The sequence below is a fragment of the Anopheles cruzii genome, chromosome 3 (assembly GCF_943734635.1).
Source record: "Anopheles cruzii chromosome 3, idAnoCruzAS_RS32_06, whole genome shotgun sequence".
Classification (NCBI taxonomy): Eukaryota; Metazoa; Arthropoda; class Insecta; order Diptera; family Culicidae; genus Anopheles; species Anopheles cruzii.
The window spans coordinates 77,636,409-77,657,689 of NC_069145.1; the positions used below are offsets into that span (position 1 = coordinate 77,636,409).

General features: G+C 50.2%; 1 protein-coding gene across 1 annotated transcript in view; it reads right to left on the bottom strand.

Moving 5' to 3' along the window:
* Positions 1-887: 887 nt before the first annotated feature.
* LOC128271048 (uncharacterized) overlaps positions 888-21,281 on the bottom strand; it is a 31,630-nt gene continuing 11,236 nt past the window's right edge. Inside the window, exons 2-12 of the mRNA XM_053008480.1 lie at positions 20,129-20,277; positions 18,319-18,485; positions 16,752-16,870; positions 15,971-16,124; positions 13,849-13,945; positions 13,620-13,747; positions 12,170-12,312; positions 11,813-11,935; positions 4,454-4,556; positions 3,546-3,808; positions 888-1,211 (exon numbers count right to left, since the gene is read on the bottom strand). Coding sequence (XP_052864440.1) covers positions 888-1,211; positions 3,546-3,808; positions 4,454-4,556; positions 11,813-11,935; positions 12,170-12,312; positions 13,620-13,747; positions 13,849-13,945; positions 15,971-16,124; positions 16,752-16,870; positions 18,319-18,485; positions 20,129-20,277 — 1,770 coding nt within the window. The remainder of the gene's footprint in view (positions 1,212-3,545; positions 3,809-4,453; positions 4,557-11,812; positions 11,936-12,169; positions 12,313-13,619; positions 13,748-13,848; positions 13,946-15,970; positions 16,125-16,751; positions 16,871-18,318; positions 18,486-20,128; positions 20,278-21,281) is intronic.

Sequence of the window (21,281 nt, forward strand, 5' to 3'; positions counted from 1 at the left end):
GGAACGCGTTGCGGATGGACCCCGCTCCGGATGTGTCTTCGGAAATTCCCTCATCGTTTTCAAACTCAATTTATGAGTCAATTATTCTCCGTCCGCTTTCCGGTGGCCGGGACTAATCCACCCAGGGGAGCCACTCGGGGCCTGCAGTACACTTTTCGGTGATAAAAATCTTTAATTTCCGCCTCGGTCCGAAACGACTTGAGGGTGACATTGGAAGGTGTCATTGTTGCTTCCTGTTTGCGTGTTACTTCTGATTCTTCTTCTGACAAACAAAACGGGAAAACACGGCAGTCCCACTACAAAACACATGACGCCGGGCGTCGGCCATATTGGATGGTGGACTGCCTGCCCCGGAGAGATTGAGAACACCGAGAGGGAGAGAGCGCGGTCGGCCTGGCGCGGCAGGATATCTCAACAGCAGTCGTAACGATAACAACACCCGATGGCGACACGAGACAGTGTCTGTTTCGAACAATCAAACGTAAGCCGGTAAAAGTAGGAAGGAACAGTTAAAAATCGGAAAAGGACGTACGGAACCACTCACGTCCACGTATGGGGTGCGTCGGCTCAACGGCCGCAACCGGCCACTGCCGTGCTTGCTTTCTACCCCCCGAGACCCACCCTGTTTAGCTTGCGGTTAAGTCGGGGGTCTGGGGTCAGGCGGGGGAGTAATTCTGACCGAAAGCTCGCACACACTCACACACACGGGGATTCGATGGCCGTCAGAAAACTCGGAACCGATGGACTCGGAATCGATGGACGTTGGGACTTAAAACGAGGGCGTCGATTGGTAGCGACCACCATTAACCGTACTTACAGCGCTCGGGAAGGGGCTCCACTTTGCACTCACCCGCCCGCACCCCCGGGGACACTCGCCCGTCCGCCGATTACTGTATCAACGGGGCGTTCTGTGAGTCGCCAAAGTCCACGGTGTAGTACATGTCGTTCTCCAGGTTCATCGGCAGCGGCTTGGTGATCATCCGCTCCGGCTGCAGGCCGGCGTACGAGTGGGGCTGGAGTCCCTGGTGCGCCGCGTAATGGTAGTTGGGGTTGGTGTGGCTCTGGTGGTGCTGTTGGCCCTTGCCGCTCAGCCAGTGGCGGTTGGTGCCGTTGGCCGGTTTCGAGCGGCGCCCAAACACCGGTATCAGCTGGCGGTGCTTGGTCGCGAAGTGTCGGTAGCTCTGGTGTACCTTGCAGTGACAGGCGGTTACCTGCGGGCGGTCAGAGAGACGGGGAAGGTGAAAAAGAGAACATCGGATTCACCCGACCCAACCCTGGGGGTAACCGGTTTCCCGAATGCTCTATCCCCAAGGTTAGCCAACGTTATGAGTTTAACTTTAGGAACAAGTGGAAACCGAATCGGGCCAGATTCCCAATGGCCACCGCGTGACACACGAAAAGTTGATTAAATGGGGCAGTACCTAACGGCCGAATCCTTTCCGTTGGTTGTCTGTTTACTGATACAAACATTGAATGTATTTGATTAGATGTTGGTTCATACGATTCGGACACGATGCGGATATTAAATCAACATGTTGAGAATTCGTGTACCTGAACCGTGCCTATATTGAATTAGAGCTAGATTTACCTTAAAGATTTGTATCATCCTCAACCTCATCAAGCTTCAATAATGTTTTCAAACAATTTTGGCCAATAACTTAAAAATCGAACATCTATGGACTGTTGCATTTGATCAAGTAAGGTAATTCATTTAATGTGCAAAGGCCAAGGCCAGCGCAAGCCACGAATTCTATCCAGCAAATGCAAAGGGGACCCGCTATCAGCATGCGACCCATACCAGATTCAGGACCTTACAGTCAACTAACACGTCTGGTTACATGTGAAACCTTATGGCCAGCACGAAGCACGGGTAACATGAATATGAATTAATGAACTTGCCCAAAATCGTCTTACGCTTCAGAAGAATGCATGACTTACATAACATCCGGTCATAAGAACGTCTTCCTCCCGGAACACGTTATCAGCTAGCAAGTTTGTCTCAACGCGGATGGAGCCAAAAGGGCACAGGCGATAAAATGCAACGCACTCAATGAATGCAGCTAGTTGCAATCCAAACTGTTACGTCATAGGAGATCGGATATCAAAACGGCTTGTTTTTGAAAAAGGAGCATGAGTCGAAAGGCTACAAGAACCCGATAAAAACTCAAGATGAAGGCGCAACAAAACAGTATGAAGAAGGTGAGCAACGGCCGAAAGAGTTTGCTGGGATGATAAAGCATCGATTGACAACATGCCGGCGCCATGGAAGAGGCATTTCAAATTTCGGACCAAATAAGGGCAATTAACACTAAAGCGCAATTAAACTAAACCAACTTGTTAAGACGAACGTCGAAGCATAAAGGTCTTTTTATTCTCGAGGTTTTCCAGTCCGCCTGGAGCAACATCAGCTCCAGGTGGGATTTTAAAGGTTCCGTTCGAGCCAAGGTGACAGTACTAAAACGCCATTTCATTTTAAGACCGCAAATTACCGAATCGAGCGAGATCGGCGGGCTTCAACTGGTGACAACGGAGTTGATTAGAAACATCACGGTGTCAACGTTTTGTTTGTGTTTCAACTTGTGGACTCAAGTTGGGGATCTTCAAGTGGATTGTCTGTAAATCGTTCACTGCGAAGTATGCTCGTTGTGAGGATTATTTGAGCCTATGTAGCTATTTTTTATATCAAATCTAGTTTCAATTTTAATCGAATTAATGGTTTACTTTTCAACGCCAATGGTCCATAAAAAAGGAATAAAGCTAACTAGCTGCATGGCTATAATCAGGAACAGGTCACTGGTATCTTTCTTCCGTTATCTTTAAACTAGAAAAATAAAGAATATTCCAAACCGCATCAAACGGCTCCGTGGTGTGCAAATAGTGCCCCGTCAGTGGCGAAGTAATGAGCAAAAGAAACCCATTTTCGCGATGATTAGCACTCGCGAACACTATCGCGAATGTTTAAAGAAAACCCCACAAAAGGTAATATTCCGCACCGCTCTATTGTTACATTGTGCGCACAATTAATGGCAACAATTCCGAAGAAATCGTACCAAAAGAGCTAGTAGCTGCCCTTTGCTGAGTGTGGTGGCCTTAGCGAGCCGAAGCCGAAACAATTATTAGCAAATCATCGCGGTCGGCAGCAGCTTCCCCAAGGATGGAAACACGCACGGGGTCCACGTAACAATCGGGTCGGTGGTCGGTAAACAACGGTGACCAGCTCTCTTACGAAGGTGAACCTTAGACTTCTGTCTCGCTTGTTGCGTCTTTGTGCGAATGGGATTTGGCAAAAAAGACTGCGGCAGCAGCGGCCACGTCCCGTGGGTGGTGGACCTCCCCCCTCCCGGGGTAACTAATGAGCCACACCGATCCTGTGTGTTTGTGTGTCAGCAATAAATTGCTATTTCCCGGATTGTCCGCAGCATCGAATGGTGCCGGCGATTGATGGATGGTAACGACGAAAGGTATTGGCCAAGTAAACAGAAGAAAAAACGAAAAAAAGCGAAACAAAATGGAAGACCCCTGATCCCATCCCACGAGGTACTCACCACGATGGCCACGATCAAAATGGCGGTGGCGAGCGTGCCGGCCGCAATGTACGCGTTGTGTAGCTCGATGGCGCTGCTGTGCTGTTTGCCGGTGCCGGTGTGGGTCACTCCGCCGTCGCCTTCGCCGTCGCCCTCGCCACCGACGCCGCCGCCGCCAGCTCCGTACATCGTGCTGCCGCTGATGGCCCGCAGCCCGTTCTGGTTGGCCAGCGTGTCCGATAGCATCTCGCTCGAGCTCACCATCGTATCGATGACGAAGTTTTCTGTGCGCGCGCGGCGGCAAAAGTGCGAAACCGAACGTACGTAATGATATCACAACACACCGGGGAGATTAGAAAAGTTTCTTCCATTCGAATGGGGGGTGGAAAAGTGGAAAGTTGCCGGGAGGCTGCCCGAGTTCGCCGACGGATGGCGGTTCGCCTGCGGTCGTCGCTCTAATCCACCAAGGATCAGGCTCCAATTAGTTCGGACACTCGGACGCAGCGCAGTCGGGAGTGTTTTCCAATTCGGAAAAGTCGGTCCGACCGACTTCTCGGTCCTTCGCTCCTTCGCTCGATCATTTGTGTGGGCATTCCCTCCCGCCGGCGGGTACTTCTCTTATCGAAGAAAAGCGCTTTCTGGCGCTCCGAATGTGTGCGCCTCTCGCGCACGTGATACGGGCCGTGCGTCCGTGAAATTGACAGACGCAACAAAAAACCCACAAACCGGAAACAATTTTCCACAAAAAAGCGCGGGCCACATTCCACACATTCTTCGCGATACAATAGGGCACCGGGGCCGTTTTGCTCCGCGACGTGGGTTTCCCGGGGCGGGTTTCCTATTGTTTGTTTTTCCCTCTTTTTCGGTCCACTTCCGGTGTGTGTGTGTGTGTGTGTGGTGCCGGTTTGAATAATAATTTACCACCTTACCTTCGCACATTTTGCCCGTAAATCCTGGCCGGCAGGCACAGTAGAAGGACTCCTCCGTCGTCCAGCAGGTGCCTCCATTAGCGCACGGGTTCACGTTGCACAGCTGTTGGAAGGATATGGCGAACAAAAACGAAACTGTGTGTTAAGGGTCATCGAATACTGCTCGGGTGGCTGCCCGGTAGGTCCGGCGCAGATTATGTCGGGTGCTTTTCTCTCCCCCTCGAGGGCGGACTTTTTTTTCCCCAGCCGGGGCCGCCATTTTTAATGGCCTGACAAAGGGTTTAGATCATCCGGTTTGCATTTTCTATGGGGCCCCACTTCAATTCCGTTATATCATCCGCCCCGCTTGCCCGGGCCCGTCCTGTTGACCTGATTCCATGCCCGTTCCGAAAAGGTCCCTTTTTTCCCGTTCGCCATTCCGGTTCCTTTTCAATCGAGTGCCGACCGTAGGCCGAGAAATCGAGATGGACAACCTTTGGCAGGCTTGGCGGCCTAGAACCCGACCGACCGACCGACAGGGTTGGAGTGGAGCGGCATCGGCAGCCATCGATGGTTTTGCATGGTTAGTTCCGGTTCCTGTTACGGCCCTTCCGTATGCTGTAATATGTCTCTTTAGATTTAACGCACCAATTGGTGCATACCGAATGTCCGTCGTTAGCCGAGAGTGTAGGTGTGTTAGTATTTTTTTTCCTTTCTTTTGCTCCGCTTCTAGCGAGAGGGCTTCCGGCTTGCTCTCCAGCTGTTCAATCCTTCCAACCGGCAAGCCACAGACCCCAGATGCATGATGAAGGGTTGATAGGAGAGATTGTATAAAGGCAAACAGTATTGAGTGTCGTTAAAGTTTGTTTGCTGCAGCACTTCGCGCTTGCGTTTAAGTAAGGAAAGTATCCTCCATAACATATGCATGTTTAGAAAAATACTTTCCAAAACTTGTGATAAACATTCTTGAAATTGATGCATTGAATATTTTAAATTTTTATAATATGAAAATTTATTTTCCTTTCACCGGAAGAACCAACAAGAGAACAAAGCGCCCAACAGATGATAAGGTGAAAACTGTATTGCATAGTTTTAGGCGTATTTGTGGCAACACATCAAAACTGTGTTTGAAGTGCGCCCAGATGCCTTGAATTCCTATGCGAATACGCCTAGATGTATGCTATCCGAATCGTCTGGCTGTTTTTTGCTTTTATTGCGCCCTCAAACACGGAGATCCAAAAACGTACTAAAATTGGATCATTGATTGATTCGCACAAATTCGAAAAAATACTATTTGTTTACCAGATTTAGGGGGGAGTCGATGCTTGTTTCAATGAAAAAAGTTGTACCCTACATTGCAATGCAAAATCAAAGTCACGCGATTCCGCCGAGCATTTTTTAGTTCCGCATCACAAAACGTCCTAAAAACAATTCCGCATTCCGCGGAAACTTGCGTGAAGGCACACACAAAGCGTGAAGAGAGTTTCATAATTTGTCACCATCGAAGGACCATAAAACTGGTTTGCCCGAACGATAGGACCGGCTCGAATGGTGCGGATTACTTCTATGAACATATCGCACAACAGCGCACAACACTACCCCATAAGCTCCGTTCGTGCGCTGGCTCGTACGCTGGGATCGGTGGGAAAAACCAACAAGCTGGAAAATCATCAGTACCAGCCGGACGGACAGAGCGGAGGGATAATATTTTCCATCCCCCAATGGATCGTAAAAGGCTTAAAAGGAAGCGGCGGAGATTAATTGGTTTGGCGCTCGATAGCAAACAATGTGTCAAGCCAACTGAAAAAGCTGATTTCAATTCCTCCTGTACAAATTGTACAACCGATGGCGATGGCTTAACCACCTGGGCTCGGATTCGGAAGAGCAGAGCGGAGCGCGAGGACATGGGAAATTCCGAACCGCATACCGCGCCAGGCGGACGTAACTTTTCATCATAGTCAGGTTTTTGGGTGAGTTTTTCGGTACACTTTTGGGCGAGTTTTCATTTTTAACCTTCCCACTCGGCAACTCGCGGCTATAATGAGTGCTTTGCTTTGATCGCGATCGGTAAATGTTATTTCAACGTGAAGCTAACGACGTTTGAAGCCAGTTTGTTCCGTTCGAAACGGTGGAAAGCAACCAAGGGCTCTAAACGGTATCGTGTTACCGGTTGCAGAGTTAGCTAACTGAGCGCGGCCACGCCAGTGACCCGAACAGGATGATGGAGGATTGATGCTTTCGGTTACCTGGTGCTGTCGGAGCCGGCTTGCAGTCTCAAATTCGTGGAACGTCGGGACAAAGTGATTTATGGCTTCGCATATTAAAAGCCTTTTATAGACATCCATCTATAACGCTCAATTGGGCGACTCTCGAAGGATTATCGCTCCGCCTGTCACCGGGATGATGAAATGAATTTAATTTCGTTTCGAATTTGCTGCCGGCGTTTTATGATTTCTGTCACTGCAAATGTGTATCGTTATCGTACATCAACTCGATGATGATATGAGAAAATCCCCTAACACCTTAGAAATCTCAACTTCCAAACTTCCATTGGCCTAGGGACTGCCTGCTGTAAAAGAAGCGGAGTGTTCGGAATTATTATTTTATAGCTGTTTCTATTACAGCAATGGAAGAACATTTAGAATCTGCGAATTCGGTCGAATCCGGTAGAGGTGGTCCCAAAGGAAACGCACCGAATTTGTGATATAATCTTATAATTTGTTTTGAAAACAGTCAACACAGTCAGCAAACGGGAAAGCATCCTAGCCATCAATTTCGAAGCCAACCACCGTCACGGACCCCGGTGCGCGTCTCAGCGCGTCAAGCTACGCGTTGTTTTTCATTCTGAGCGATGACGCCACGATGGCCCCCAGAAGATGGAGAGTTATTTCCTTCCATTTGTTTCTCGATTCCACTGTATTTATGCCGTTCGCTCTCCAGCGCCATCACCGTCCACGGCTCGTAGACTCCGGGCGAACGGCATTTCGTAATTCGCCTTTGTTTTTCACTCTTTAATCCGGCTCCCGGAAGCATGGGCGGCCCGACGGCGAAGGGCTGCGGCCAAGCTAAAGGCGATGAAGGCTGTGGCCACCGGAGTTCCGGAGTGTGAGGAGTGTCGGTGGAAGCTGCCGCTCGGATCGCATACCGAATATGAATGTTGTATATCTGATTTAGCCGACGCCCCAACCCGAACCGGTGAGGTTGTTTATCGCACGACAGCTCGGGAGCCACCGCCGGGGAAAGCCACCGGGGGCCATCCGACGGCACTTTCGAGGCGAAGCCAAATCAATACAGATTAAATTCCCCGCTGGGAGTCCGCTCTGGGGGTTGGGGATCGGTGCAAAATATCGCATCACTTCCAGCGCACCATCGGCAGCGCCAGTCGTATTATTATATGTTTATGTATACACGAGAGCAACAGCACAGGGAGGCTGTGTTCGATTGGCTCGTGTGTGTGTGTGTTGGTGTGCCGAGGGAAACGAAATCCCTTGACAAGGGTATATTATATTTTTCTTTCCCACTTTCCGTGCGCCGGGTTCCGCAAAATACTCCAGCGAGTATCGAACCGAGCGGCGGCGACAGCGACAGCGAGGTCCCGTGTGCGGGGAGATGGAGATGAAATAAAGTCTCCAAGTGTCTCGGTATGCAAATGATGCAGCCTGAAGCGCCACCCAACGGAGCGGCAGGCGAGCCACGGCCACGTTGTCACCTTGGCAGTGAATGAAATGGTGCTCTGCGACGGCCGCGCAGCGCAACATTCTCGATTGCAGTTCGAGAGGCTTAACGGCAAACTTACGATGGCTTCTTTTGTCGACTCGCGTCGACGTTCACCGACCAAACACGGTACCATTTGTTCTCTGGAACATCTTGGCGCGAAAGAAAACTCGCGTCCCATTCTCAGAAAAAATTATTATCGTGAATGAAATTCTTTCAACTCACTGGAAAGTGTTTTACAATTACGCCAAAATGTATGCAATTTCAGCACTAGCAAAGCACTTCTTTTCGCAGTGCTGCTGGGATTTATTAGAAAGACTGAAGTGAGAAGCCTTACAATTTTATCTACTTTGATTCAAACGTGTTTTAAATGATTCCACATTAACGCGGAATTCATTTCGCTGTGTTGGGTTCGGTTGATGAAAGCGGAACACTCTGTGCCATAATTCTCTGTTTAGAGACTGTGCACTCAGGCTGAGCGGCAAGCGGCGCTGGTTAATCTAAATCCTTCGAGAGCCTACGAGCACCTACACGGGGCATGGCAGAACGGTCCGCCATGAAATATGCACAAGCACACGGCGTAATTTTCTTGCGAGAAGCGAAAACACGTAAAAAATGATGCCACGTGCCACGCAGAGAAGCGCTGCAAACAGAAAACCACCACCTCGGTGACACGCCTATATCTCCGGCGGCTGCTAATGGCTGTTTTCCTTTTTCACGAATTGATAGCACTCTGCGTAGCGTAATCCGGTTGCCGTAGGCGAGCACGAGGATGTGTCAGCTTTCACGTCATATTTCCCAACAACTGCCTGGTGCTGCTGCCCTTATTAGCTCGACCGCTATCCGATTTCGCACTCGGTATTCAGTCAAAATTAACACCACCCGAGGACGAATTTCCATCCCCCGAAGGAGCGAAAGCCTATTCTTTCGCCTCGATCAACTGATTGAAATTCTAACCGTGTCCGTGTTGGCCGGCTCATCCCTTCTCGCACACAATGGTCACAACGGGCAACGAGTGGTGGTTTCGGATGGGTGGCTTTTCCTCTGCTCGGGAAAAGCCACATTATTCCAGTTCCATCATGGGCCCCCATGAAACGGGAGTGGGCGAAAAAAGTAGTTTGACTTTCTTTCGCCGGAGCAAACTTTCCCAGAAAACCCCCGCGTCCCCGGTGTCCTTACGGAGCAGGAAAATTCGTCCACGGAAAGCAGACACAAAAAAAAACCGAACGAACGGGGGCCAAAAGACCAAAAGCAGTGTTGTTTTATGCACTAAAAACGATTGTGGCAGGTTCTTAGGGACTAGGGTTCTGCGAGATACCTACCTTAAAAGCGCTCCCCGACCGACGCCGGGCCGCAGGATCCCTTTTGAGAGCTACGCAGGAAAACCCGGGAAACGCTCGGAAACTCTTTTCACCAAAGGCCAACAAAAGGAAGCGATATATCTCGACGGTTGAACAGGACCGAAAAACACCACCGCCTTCGCCGGACGGGCTCACTCGGAGGACGAAAAGTTTAACGAACACGGGCGCGCGCGGGAAGGCGTTCCGCGACCCGGCGGAACAATCATTCGAACGCTGATCCTTTCCCCCGGCACACCGGCACGGAAAAACGGATCCCGGAGGCCACCGGACCCGCAGGTTGACGAATGAAGAAGTCCAAACAATCGAACCGTGGACCCGAAAGGACACGGGCCCTCGGAAAGTGTTGCAAAAAAGCGAAGCAAAAGCCCTGCGGTGGACAGCAAGCAGAAGCGAAAAACAGTCGAATAACGAAAATAAGTGATTCCCATTTCCCGGTCCCCGGGTAAGCTGATTTATGTTTTAATCCTTTTCGTCCGTCTCCACGCCCTCGGCTAACCCACTCAGAGTGCGAGAGTGAGAGAGAGCGAGCGAGCTAGAGAAATAAGGAGAGAGTGAGCTCGGTCAAAATAAAAACGTACAACAAACTTCGCAAACGCAGGAAACACGGACCGCGGGAATGGAAAATGGGACCCACTTCCGAGTGACTGCTGCGATCGGATAAGTCATCCGCACTCATTCACTCAAATTTGATTTGTACCACCGGCCGGTTGACGGCTTCGGCCACGCTTCGACGCACACCGAGCTGGGTAGGAGTCCGCCGGGCAGTTCAGCGTTCAGCCAGCTGGCACCGAAAGGCGTCGCTCGGTGGTAAATACGTTTCGCGCCACGGGTGATACTTTGGTTGGGTGTTGGGAAAAAATGAAACGAACAAAATTTGTGGCCACTTCCTGTGTGTGACCGTGAGCTGAGCGTAATAGCCGGTGCACGCACGCGTGTGGCCTTGCACCGTGCACCCCGGGAAACTAAATAACGCCAGAGTATGCGCCGGATACGTTTGCGGCGCTTCAAGGGGATTAAATTACCGAGCAAAGTCATTATAGTTCCAGTGGAGGCGCCTGGTGCCGCTTAACCATGCGATGGAGGCGCACGGTCGCCGGTGGCCTCGCCTACGCGAGGCGGGTGGAATCATGAATTTTAATTAGTTTTTAGCAGCGATTCCCGTACGAAGATATAGGAGGATAATTATCCCGCCCCGCCCCGTAACGGGCACATCCCGAAAACATCGAGCGGCGATTGGGGAGGGCTCGAAAAATTTCGCTCCAAAGCATCCGCATGGGTCGGCATCGGTAAGGATGCTGGCGCCGTCGGGACGATGTAAGCCCCGCCGTAAGTGCCGTGCGCATCCAGGGAAATCCCGTAATGGCGGATAACACGCCACATAAATCAAGCTTAACGACAAGATAATAGAGTGTAGAAGGAAATTTGATGAAATGGCTAACGGAAAACTGTGCACGATGTGGGCGGCCTCTTCTGAAATACGCGAAATTCGACCGAAAGTCTTTCAAGAGCGAGAGAGAAAGAGAACGTAGCCGTAACAAACTTCCACGGTGGTCGCTGTTCGTGTAGCGACCAAAGTTGTTTCATGATTGCATGGTGCATCGGCAGCAACGAACGCAAACAGCTGTGAAGAATTTCGCGGCCAATGGTGCAACCCAACTATAGCTTTTAAATTAATGCCACAACAGCGTAGTTCCGTCGGCATTCGACGCACGTCTACGGACACCACTGAAGAAGCTGGACGAAAGTGTTTCGTTACTTGAAACTGGCGTGAAACACTATATCGAGAGCGCTGCAGCGTGCAAAATTGTTCCCTAAGGCGAAGTCTTCAGAGTGTTTCGCTCAAAATGTCCTTCAAAACTTGTCGAAAGCGATGGACACTTTGCTCCACAGTTCTACACTGAAGCAACTAAAGATTCTGTTTCGTATTAGTTTAGAATATTGAATAGAAGTTAAATACGGACTAGTTTCCATCATTGTAACACACTTTTGGCCGTGCTTTGTCGGGGAAACCGAAAACTAATATTTCGATGCAAATTGCATACATCCAGGCGCACTAACGACGCGTTTCCAGAACGCCGTGAACGTGTATGTCGCACTTATTTTGTATCAGTGTCAAAGTTCAAGGAAACAAGTTTGCAGAATATTAATGAAACTGGATCAAAGGCGTGGCTCGTGCAAAAGCGCGCCATATTTCTATGATCGAAGTTCCGTGAAAGAGATTTCCCGTAAAATGTTTGCCACCGGAATATGATACGCAACCAACCGAGCCGTCGGTGTGCACGTGTTCCGCACATCCGGTACCTACCGTTCTCGGTACTTGATTGCAATCCGGTCCGTTCCGGCCGCCGGGACACTCGCAGGTGAAGTCATCGCCGTGGTCGATGCACCGGTGCCCATCCGGACAGGGATCGTTGGCGCAGAAGTCGACCTGCAAATAATGAGCACATCATTAGTGTTGTAAATCGAGCCCCCGTTAGCCTCTTTTGACGGCGCGGCTCCGAGCACCGATCGACATCCGTCATTCGGGGGAACAATTAAAAGCTTCTGCACAATTAACTCGGCGCAGTGCGTAGGCGATCCCGCAGCCCTGACCGATTTTGTTCGAACCCCTTTCGTAGCCATCGAGTGCGATTGCTTCGTGCGGTGATCCTGCAAAACTTACCTTAATGTGACACCGCTTGCCGGTGTAGCCCCGGGTGCACTTGCACGAGAAGCCTCCGATGTTGTCGATGCACTGGCCCCCGTTGATGCATGGGTTCGATTCGCACTCATTGTACTCGAAGTTGCACAGCTCACCGGAGAAACCTAGCGTTGGGAGCGAGTGAGAACGGAATCACATTAATGCGCACCATGGCGATGCATAATTTGTGCGGTTTCTGGAAATACACAACGGAGCCATGGGGACCACCTAACCGGTCCGAGGGGTTTCTTCGAGTGCGCCAACCGACGGCGCACAGTGCACAATGCATATTGTTGCCCGCAAGTGCACGGCGCTTAGAACTGTTTAACGACTCGACGATTCATAATTAACGATGTCTGCCCAGGGGCCGGGAGGGGCGAACCTTTTCATTCGCTGAAATCAAGGACCTTCTGAAAGTCTGGCTGGCATTTCGGACTGCACCGAATTGCGCCCGCGGCGGAAATCAAGCAAATTGCAATAAAATGCTAGGGCAGCTCAAGAGTTACTAGGAAAATCTGTCTCAGGCTGTCGATCGAAGCATCGGGGGAATTATTTTAATGGTTGCTTAATGGTGAACCGCTTGGTTCATTCTGTGGACCTTACCTTTCTGCTAAGGGTCTCAGGCAAACGTTTATGTCGAGTATCGAAAAGTGGATACATTAAAAAATACTGCGTTTTTCGTGTACGTCCAACAACTTTTAGACCCACCTACGGGGTGCACCTCAAGCTTCAATGTGAGTTTGCATTGTGGATTGTTTTAAGCATTCCCAAATACTGCATCGCTATTCGGCTACGGCTACGGCTCCCGGTGCACGTACACCGGATCGTCGAGCCCATTACTTCGAAACGGATCAAACCCGGTTGTTAGCTCGACATATTTATTCATTTGCATCCCTTTGCGACGCGACCGACCGAGATTTTGCGAGCACCGGAGCGAGAGAGCCAGAAAGCATAATTCCACGCCAATAACATCAATTTATTTTCCATCACATTGCAAATTGAATTATTTTCCTCGCTCTCGGGCGTGTGGCGTCAAGTGCGCCTCCGCTCTGGCAGGAAAACTATCGATCGTCGCCTCGGCAGAGCCGACGGAGCACTTTCCTCGACGTTCCACCGGGGTTGGCCAGACCGTTCCGGGCCACATAAAGGCCGCATTGCAATTCCGGAAGGCATAAGGAAGCCGAAAAAGAGAAAACCGAAAATTGTGTTTTCCCCTTCACGAAAATCTTAAATGCGGTTAGCGCAGGTCCTGTTGGTAAGCGAATTGCTTTCCATGCTGTTGTTGCTGTTGGTCGTGACGGTGCACTTTGCATTTCGATTTTCGGGCTCCGCCGTCACGAGATTTCGCGGCGATCGAACGAATCGTGTCCTACGCGATCGGTTGCATACTTGCAGGCGCAGAAGGCGCTATTGCACCCGGAATTGCGCTTACCTGGCTGGCAGAAGCATCGGAATCCGTCCTCCTGGTCGACGCAGATGCCGTGCACGCACGGTGATGACTCGCACTCGTTCAGATTGTGCTGACAGAGGGGCCCGGTGTAGCCGGAGGTGCAATCGCATCTGCGACCGCGGGACAGAGATAGGGGGAAGAAAAAAATTAAGTCGTCCAGGTATGCTAACTAGGTTCTTGCTGGCCAAACACTCCGAAGCAGAACACCTACCTGAAGTGAGTCGAATTGCCGACACAGGTACCACCGTTCAGACACTGCGAAGGATTGCACGGATCCGACTCGAACTGACAGTTTTTGCCGGTGTAGCCTGTGGAGCCAACGGCATAGTGAAAAACGTTAAAATCGAACCGCAAAAAACATTAAAGCAATAGAGAGAGAGTGCCACGTACGGCCCGGAGGGAGGCGGTAAAAATTTTACCCCCTCGAACCCTGTGTAAAATCAAACACCAAACAACGGGCTGACCGCCACAAACAGCGCCGCCATACATCAAAGAGAGGCCGAGCGGGCCGAGTTCAACAAAACCACGGACGGACCGCCCGTGCGTGCGTGGGCTGGTCGTAAAATATTCAAATTGTGCTCCCACATAAAATCCCAACCACCGCACGGCGCACGGCAACATGATGGACGAGTCATGGAGTCGCTTGGTCCGCCGCGAGCCAGCCAGATCATACAGTTCGATATTTTATCGATACGACTCGGAACGGCGGCGAATCTGCGGCCGCTGCTCCGGAAATAGAGACGAATTGGGGCCGGCGAGCAAAGGTACAATAATAAAACACCAAAACTTAAACCGAAACACAAAGAGAAAAAGATAAAGGCCTCCGGCGGCCAAACACAGCGATGCAAATGAAGCGCGCGGAACGACATAAATTTTTATGTGCCTCTGATTTTCGCCCGGCCCGGCGTTCAGCGACCGGAAAAGTGCACGCCGGCCACGCGACCGACGGGTAACAAATTTCGTGCCCCGCGGAGAAAAACACGACCCAAAATTGCTGCCTCGGCCTGGGCCATTGAGCTCGCGTAGCACGAAGGATTTGTTGGCTCTATTTGCAAAACAGCGGCGGCAATAAAGCGGTGCCAGGATTAGGCATTAACTTCGTTTTACTTTTATTTATTCATGCACTTTCGGCCCTTTCTTCTCGGGGCCGTTTCTCGATCGCCGCGATTGTTTGGTAGAGCAAGGTTTTATCATTCGTATGTTTTATTTCTCGGTACGCACGGCTTCGGGTGTTTTCCGCTTTGCCGTTTTGTTGGTGGCACAAATTGCGGCGCCACGGGCTGATTGTGGCAATTTGTGTGATTTTTCGTGCGTGTGCGTGCTGCGTAATTGAAGGATTTCAATATTACGGCCAGCAGTACCGAGCGGAGCGCGTTGAATGTTTTTCGGGTGGATGCCCACCAACGTCATCAGTGCAGTCATTTGTGGTCCGATTCGACACGGAAAAGGTGCACCGTTATGTGTGTGTGCTCGGTTGCAGCATAATTTTAATAAGGATGAGGTCCTCTCAAAAGCACTGATACGGAAAGAGCATTTTGTTTGAATCGCTCAAATTGTTAGATTGGTCCACAGACAAATTTTAAGTGAACTTAAATGGGCTTAAAACATATTCAATAAAACGAACATTCTCGGGCACTTAAGCCATTTAGTCAATACCTTGAATGTAGGTTACCATTTCTTCGACTTAGCTATTTCTTTACAAATATAAATATAGCAAGTATTGATTTCAAACTAATTATCACAAAACTGCGTGAAACTCTGTCAATTATTTAACTATCGTAATCAAGGAAAAGAATCGCTTTATTTTGTTTAAATTTAGTCCCATTTGGTTCCGTAAAAACCGTACCTTAAATGAAATTTGAAACTAATTCACATAAATGAATAATCTACGACTTTGAACTTTTAGTTGGTTATTGCGATCCAAAATTACGGCTCCCTCAATTGACACAGAAATCACCTTTATTCGTAATGACGTAAAGCGTGACATAAAAAATAAACAATCCGAGGCAGTATTGGTACGATGGCCGCCGAAACCACGAAATTTAATTACTCTCGGCATCGGTCAAAGATTTGTCGTCGAACATCGAATGGTGACAGTGCTTTTGGGACCACCCAATGGCTTGCGGCTTGCGAAGCGGAAAATTATTCCAAGAATCTCGAGCGGCACGAAAAACGAACGGCAACGGAATTGCTCATTTGCAACCGGCTGCAACCATTTTGCCATTCAACCACAGGCACACACACGCACACACACCGATGCGCGGCCGGTGTTCAAAATGGTTCCGCTTCACGCGCGTGAAAAGTGTGACGATTGTGACGCAACGTGCACTTACCGTACGGGCAGAGACACTGATAAGCGTTGCCCTCGTGTCCCTGGGACAGATCGACGCAGATTCCGTTGTTGGTGCAGGGCGACGGGCTGCAGGCATCAATCTCCTCGCAGTGTGTTCCGGCGAACCCGCTGCAGCACTGACACTCGTACCCTTCCTGTTGGACGACCATCGGCGAGCGAGAGAGCGAGATGCAAAGGGGGACAAAAAGAAGGTAGAGAAATCAATTGAATATGTGGTGGTGGTGGTGCTGGTGGAGTTTGTTGCCAAGATGGCTCCGGTCTGGCTGCCACTCGGCCGAGGTGACAGAGTTCCGTGGCGAAGGCCACGCGTCCCCGGCATGCTGACTGCGCTGCTCATCTGCATCGTCCTTTTCAGCAGCATTATCATCATCATTACCATGACAAATGCGGGGCCGCAAACGGCTTCGGCGTCTCGCTTAATGCTATGTCAGCGCCGGGTGACGGAGCCTCCAACAATGACACCATTAATGAGGTCGCCATTTTGGTTCGCCGGTCGGTCTGTGGGCCGCCATCGCCGCACTCGCTTCCGGTGCTGGACGGAACCGTACCGGAACATAATAAACGCTGATGAGCCGCTGACCCGGCCTTTGATTCTGTTTCGGTTCGGTTCGATTCCGTGTGCAATTTTGATTGTTTTTTCGACCGGTTTTCCATTTTTCTGTTTCTATTGTTCCGTTCCGCAACCTTTGCGGGGTTCGGTGAATGTGATTTTTTTGTGTGGTTGTGGAACGAGTTTTGGGACCGCTCCCGGTGCCACTTACCATGGAGTTGTTCGAATAGCACACACCCTTTCCGGAGCAGTCAGCATTTTCGCCACAATTATCCGACTTGACGGTCACCTTCAGCCGGACGCACTGCTGGCCCCACTGCTCCGAGACGACTGTGTGGCAGGGATGGGAAAATTTTCGAGAAAAATTAGTGTGGGAAATCATTTTTAATGGTCCGCATTGGCCGGTGTCGGTCGAGAGCCGATCGAGCGAATCGAAATCGACGAGCGCAGTCGAGACGATAGGATAAGTGATGCCTTTTTTAACTGCAGGGTCCGTGCTTTTGGACGGTTAAAGCGTTGCTGGTTTGTGTAGTGGAACGGTTCGCAGTGCAGTGAGCGCTCTAAAATGACCATAAAAGGATCTGTTGGACATCATAATAAAGCGCGTGATTATGGTACGAATCATTGTTTTAAATGTGACGCACGTCCATGTTTAACTTTCATGCGGTGCGGCTATCGTAATACATCAAAAGGTTCAATAAATCCCTGTTTCGATCTGTGGCAGTAGGAATTTTTAATGTCTTCTGGTTATTTTGATTACCAAAAGGGGCTTTAAAAAACATTTTGTGCGTTGCCATTCTATCATAAAGAGTTAATTGAACGTTGAAACTCGGTACACACGGCACAATAGAGTATTGTTTGGTTAAATAAAATGATTTCGAAAATTAATCATCAAATGGATTGCATACCTTTAGGCGTATTTTAATAAATTAAACTGTTGATGCCAGAAAACACCGATATGCCGCATAATTTAGCAACGTCTTTTTCAAGTTCTCCTTCGCAGTTTCTTCGCAAAAAATAAAACTAGAGCAACAATCCAATATCTGATACTATTTACTGATACAACGCACGACATCTTTCGCTTAAATAAAATCTGTTTGCCTCCCAAACAATCTGTACACCATACACACGCCAATAATTAGCCTAAATTCGCGCCAATGGATCGTTAATGTGCGGCTCAACGACACGCCGTACGCACGGATCACAACTTTTATCAGTTAAGCATGTAAACGCAGCCATCGACCGCCGTCGTCGGTGTGGCGGCTGGTGACTTTCTCCACATTCCGATCAGCCATTGGCATCCGGAGAGGCTCGGCCACGCCGGAGAGCTAACGATATTCATTCGCGTCACGTAAAGCTACCTTTAACGCTCGGAATCGAGGGACAAAACTGTGCCGGTAGCCCGATAAACCTACCATCGGGTGCCGGCGTGTGCCCCGGGGAAAGGACTCTCCCACAGCGGGTGCCGGCATGGGTGCCCTGCCCGCCCCAGGAGACTAACTTTTGGCCCAACTAAGCGATTTCGGTCGGATCGAAATATCTCGGTGTCGGCAGGCCCCTTAGGCCGCTTCAAAACTTGCCGATCTCTCGGTGTCCTTTCTCCTACGGTGTCCGAGCGAGAGAGAGAGAGAGCGAAAGGACCTTGCGTCCTGTTAAACGCGGCCCATTACGCGGAAGGTCTGACGCGTCGACTCACCGGAGGGCTCACCAGCAAACGGCACGCAGGGAATCCGCGTGGAGGGAAAGCGGAAAAGGATCAAGCGAAAGATCTTACTTACCAATTAGCAGATTAATTCCCTCCGTCAGATCCTTGTCGTAAAGGGTGACCAGCTTCTTGCCGTCGGCCACGAGCGGCGTGATGTCGAGCAGGACACCCTCGGTGATGTCGCAGTTCTCGTGGCCGAGCCGCGTAACTTGATAAACGGCGGCGGTCGTGTGATGGGCGCTGATTTTAATTAAAAACGTACACAAAAAATAGCACACCGTGAGTCAGCGAGAGAGAGAGGGAAAGTAACGGGCTGAAACGGATACCAGATCCGGCGTGAAAGCCGGACCTCGGAGAAAGAAATGATGATTTATTTCGCAGCGCTAGCCAGGAAAATGGAAAATGGCCGAAGCGACCGAACCCGTGCCCGCGCCGGGTGGGTGGTCGCACCTCCTGACGGGGGGATGTGAAAATGAGCGTAACCACTTGCAATAAATGGCGCCTCGGGCCGTCTCGACCGTTTGCGTGCCGACCGTCGGTTTGACCCTCAACTCGTTCGCCGTTTCAGAATTATGAGAAAAACGGGCGCTAAGGGCGGGTGCGGCAAACCCGGAGGGAGACGTAAAACTTCCTGTGCGAGTTTTCCTCTTTTGCGCGAAAAATCAAGGATTCCGGGAACGGCCATTACCACCCGTTGCCCTCCCTCGCGCCAAGCGCGCCACCACATTCATCACGTCCGGTTGGCTGTGAAAAGTGATTACTGCGACCACCGGCGAGTCCTGGCGGCGAGGCGAGGCGAGCGAACTCACCTACACACGCACAGCAGCAACAATCTTATCTCCCGGGCCTCAAGTCGAGCCGGGAAGGAAACATGATTGCGTGGGCACAATTTAAGGCTCGCCGGTCCCGGAGCTGATCCTCCGCAAGGGCCCTGATCCCGAGCCGGGCCGGGGCCGAGGCCGAGCGTGCCTTTTCCGGTTCCGGTTTCCGCTACGCTACGCGAGAGTTAATAATGTAATCAAAATAATGTGCAGAGTAAGTGGAACTGTCAGCCGCCGGGATCGGCCGGGCGCCATTTTCGCTAAAACCCAGATGACAAACCGGTGGATGATTGGGATTGTGGGACTCTTTACGGTGGACAGCAGCGGCGGCCACGCAACGGTGGACCGTGGGGAGCGCGGGGCAGCGTGGGCAGCGTGGGTCATAAAGCGCGCTCGTCGGTTGGAGCGGGATACTTTGGGCACTAATTTGGGTCTAATAAATATGCAAACGATATGCTGCATAGGTGTACCATTACGCTGGCAAGGCAATTAAAAAATGGTGCATTAATATTTAAAATGGTACGAAATTGGATTGCCACAACAGCTCCACGACTCAGTGCAAAAACGCGGCCAGTTCTCCAGGCTCCAGAGCACGACGGCAAAGTTAGGTTTCTGAGTATTGAGAATGATCGCCATTATAAGGTCAGCCCGAAAGTAATAACAGTTCACCAGTTTTTAACCATTATCCATATATCAATAAATTAAGCAATTTTTAATTTTTAATGTATGCAGTAAGCTAAAACTGCTAACTGGGCTGATCTTTCCTTCTGCAAATTATTTTTTAACAACATTTGTCAAAAAGCCGCCGAAGGCTTCTAAAAAGGAAATCTGTTTGATAAAGGCGTTGTACAGATGTTCCCAAAGTATCTCCATATGGTAGCTTCCTGAACGACAATTTAAATACACATTCCTAATGCCTTATGCTTCGTTGCATAAATTTGTAATTGCTTTAAGTCGCCAACTTCATGAGCTACATTGATATTAATATTCTCCCGTGTGACGCGCGATGCGCTGCGGTGCGGATGCTGCTCGGTGAACGAGCCTGGAATAAGAATAACTTACCCTTCGGAGGATTTGTTGTAGTTGGACGGGATCAAATGGTGGTCGTCAATTTCCACTATGAGTACGTCACCGGACTGGATGTCGGCGGTGCCTTCCCACGAGATCGTGGTCGGTGTGCAGCTCGAACCGGCAGAACAATCTTCGGGCGTCTGTGGAGCAAAGAATGGAGAACCCCTGTTTAGTCGTCACGTCCTTTGCCACGTCTCTCCCTCCCCGAGCCAAGTCGTTAGACGGGGCATTTGCGTATCTACCGCTAGCTGGCTGGCTGGCTGGCTGGCTGGCTGCCCCGCCAGCTAGCCTGGGGAGTAGCGTTTCTGCTTTCCGCTTGTCGAGCAGCCAAGCAATTTATCTGTGGAAATTTATCAAACTTGTGCCCCGGGCCCGGGCGGATAGCAAACGGCTTCGTGGAAATAATACCGGAAGTGTAGCGCTTCGTTGGGAAACTCCCCGCTTGAAGCCGGGGCCACAGAGGCCACCGTGCCAGAATATGGAAACAAATTGTACCGCATTAGTATGTGGAGCCCCGAGTTGCAGGATACGGCTGTCTGCGCCCGTCAAGCATCCCTGGCAATCATGGTAAGTGCTAGAAGAAGGCTGCTTGCCTCCAGAGAACGGTGGAATAGTTTGAATTCATAAAGAAAAACACGCTTAAGCGAAGTTGGCTTATGGGCAACCTGGAACTAAACATACTTAAGCAACTATTCGCAAAACAATCGGAAACTTTGCGATGAAACCGCATCCTTATTTGATCGCAAAACCTCAGACCAAATCCGGTTTCATGGAAATGGAGCTAAATTTAGAAACAATGTAATTTGTAAATACGCCAGGCTTTTCGTCCAGCAACCATAAGCCGTTAAGCTGGCGTTGCTTTCTAACGTGAAAAGTCGATGTTCTTTCAATGTTTGAATGTAGAATTAGCAGTGGAATTGTGGTTATCCTAAAAGTATGAGAATCATTCAGAAAACTCGGCACAGCTCCGATCCGATTATCGTAAGCATTTTGCGCCTGTAGAACCAACGCACTGATAGCAGATCGTTGGCCACGGATTTATTCGCAAATTTTTGGCATTTATCTGGAATGCGACTTCAGGATGAAATTCGAAAATCAAACATAAAATACTACCCAGCGACCGGCCCGCGGCGCTCCACCCGAA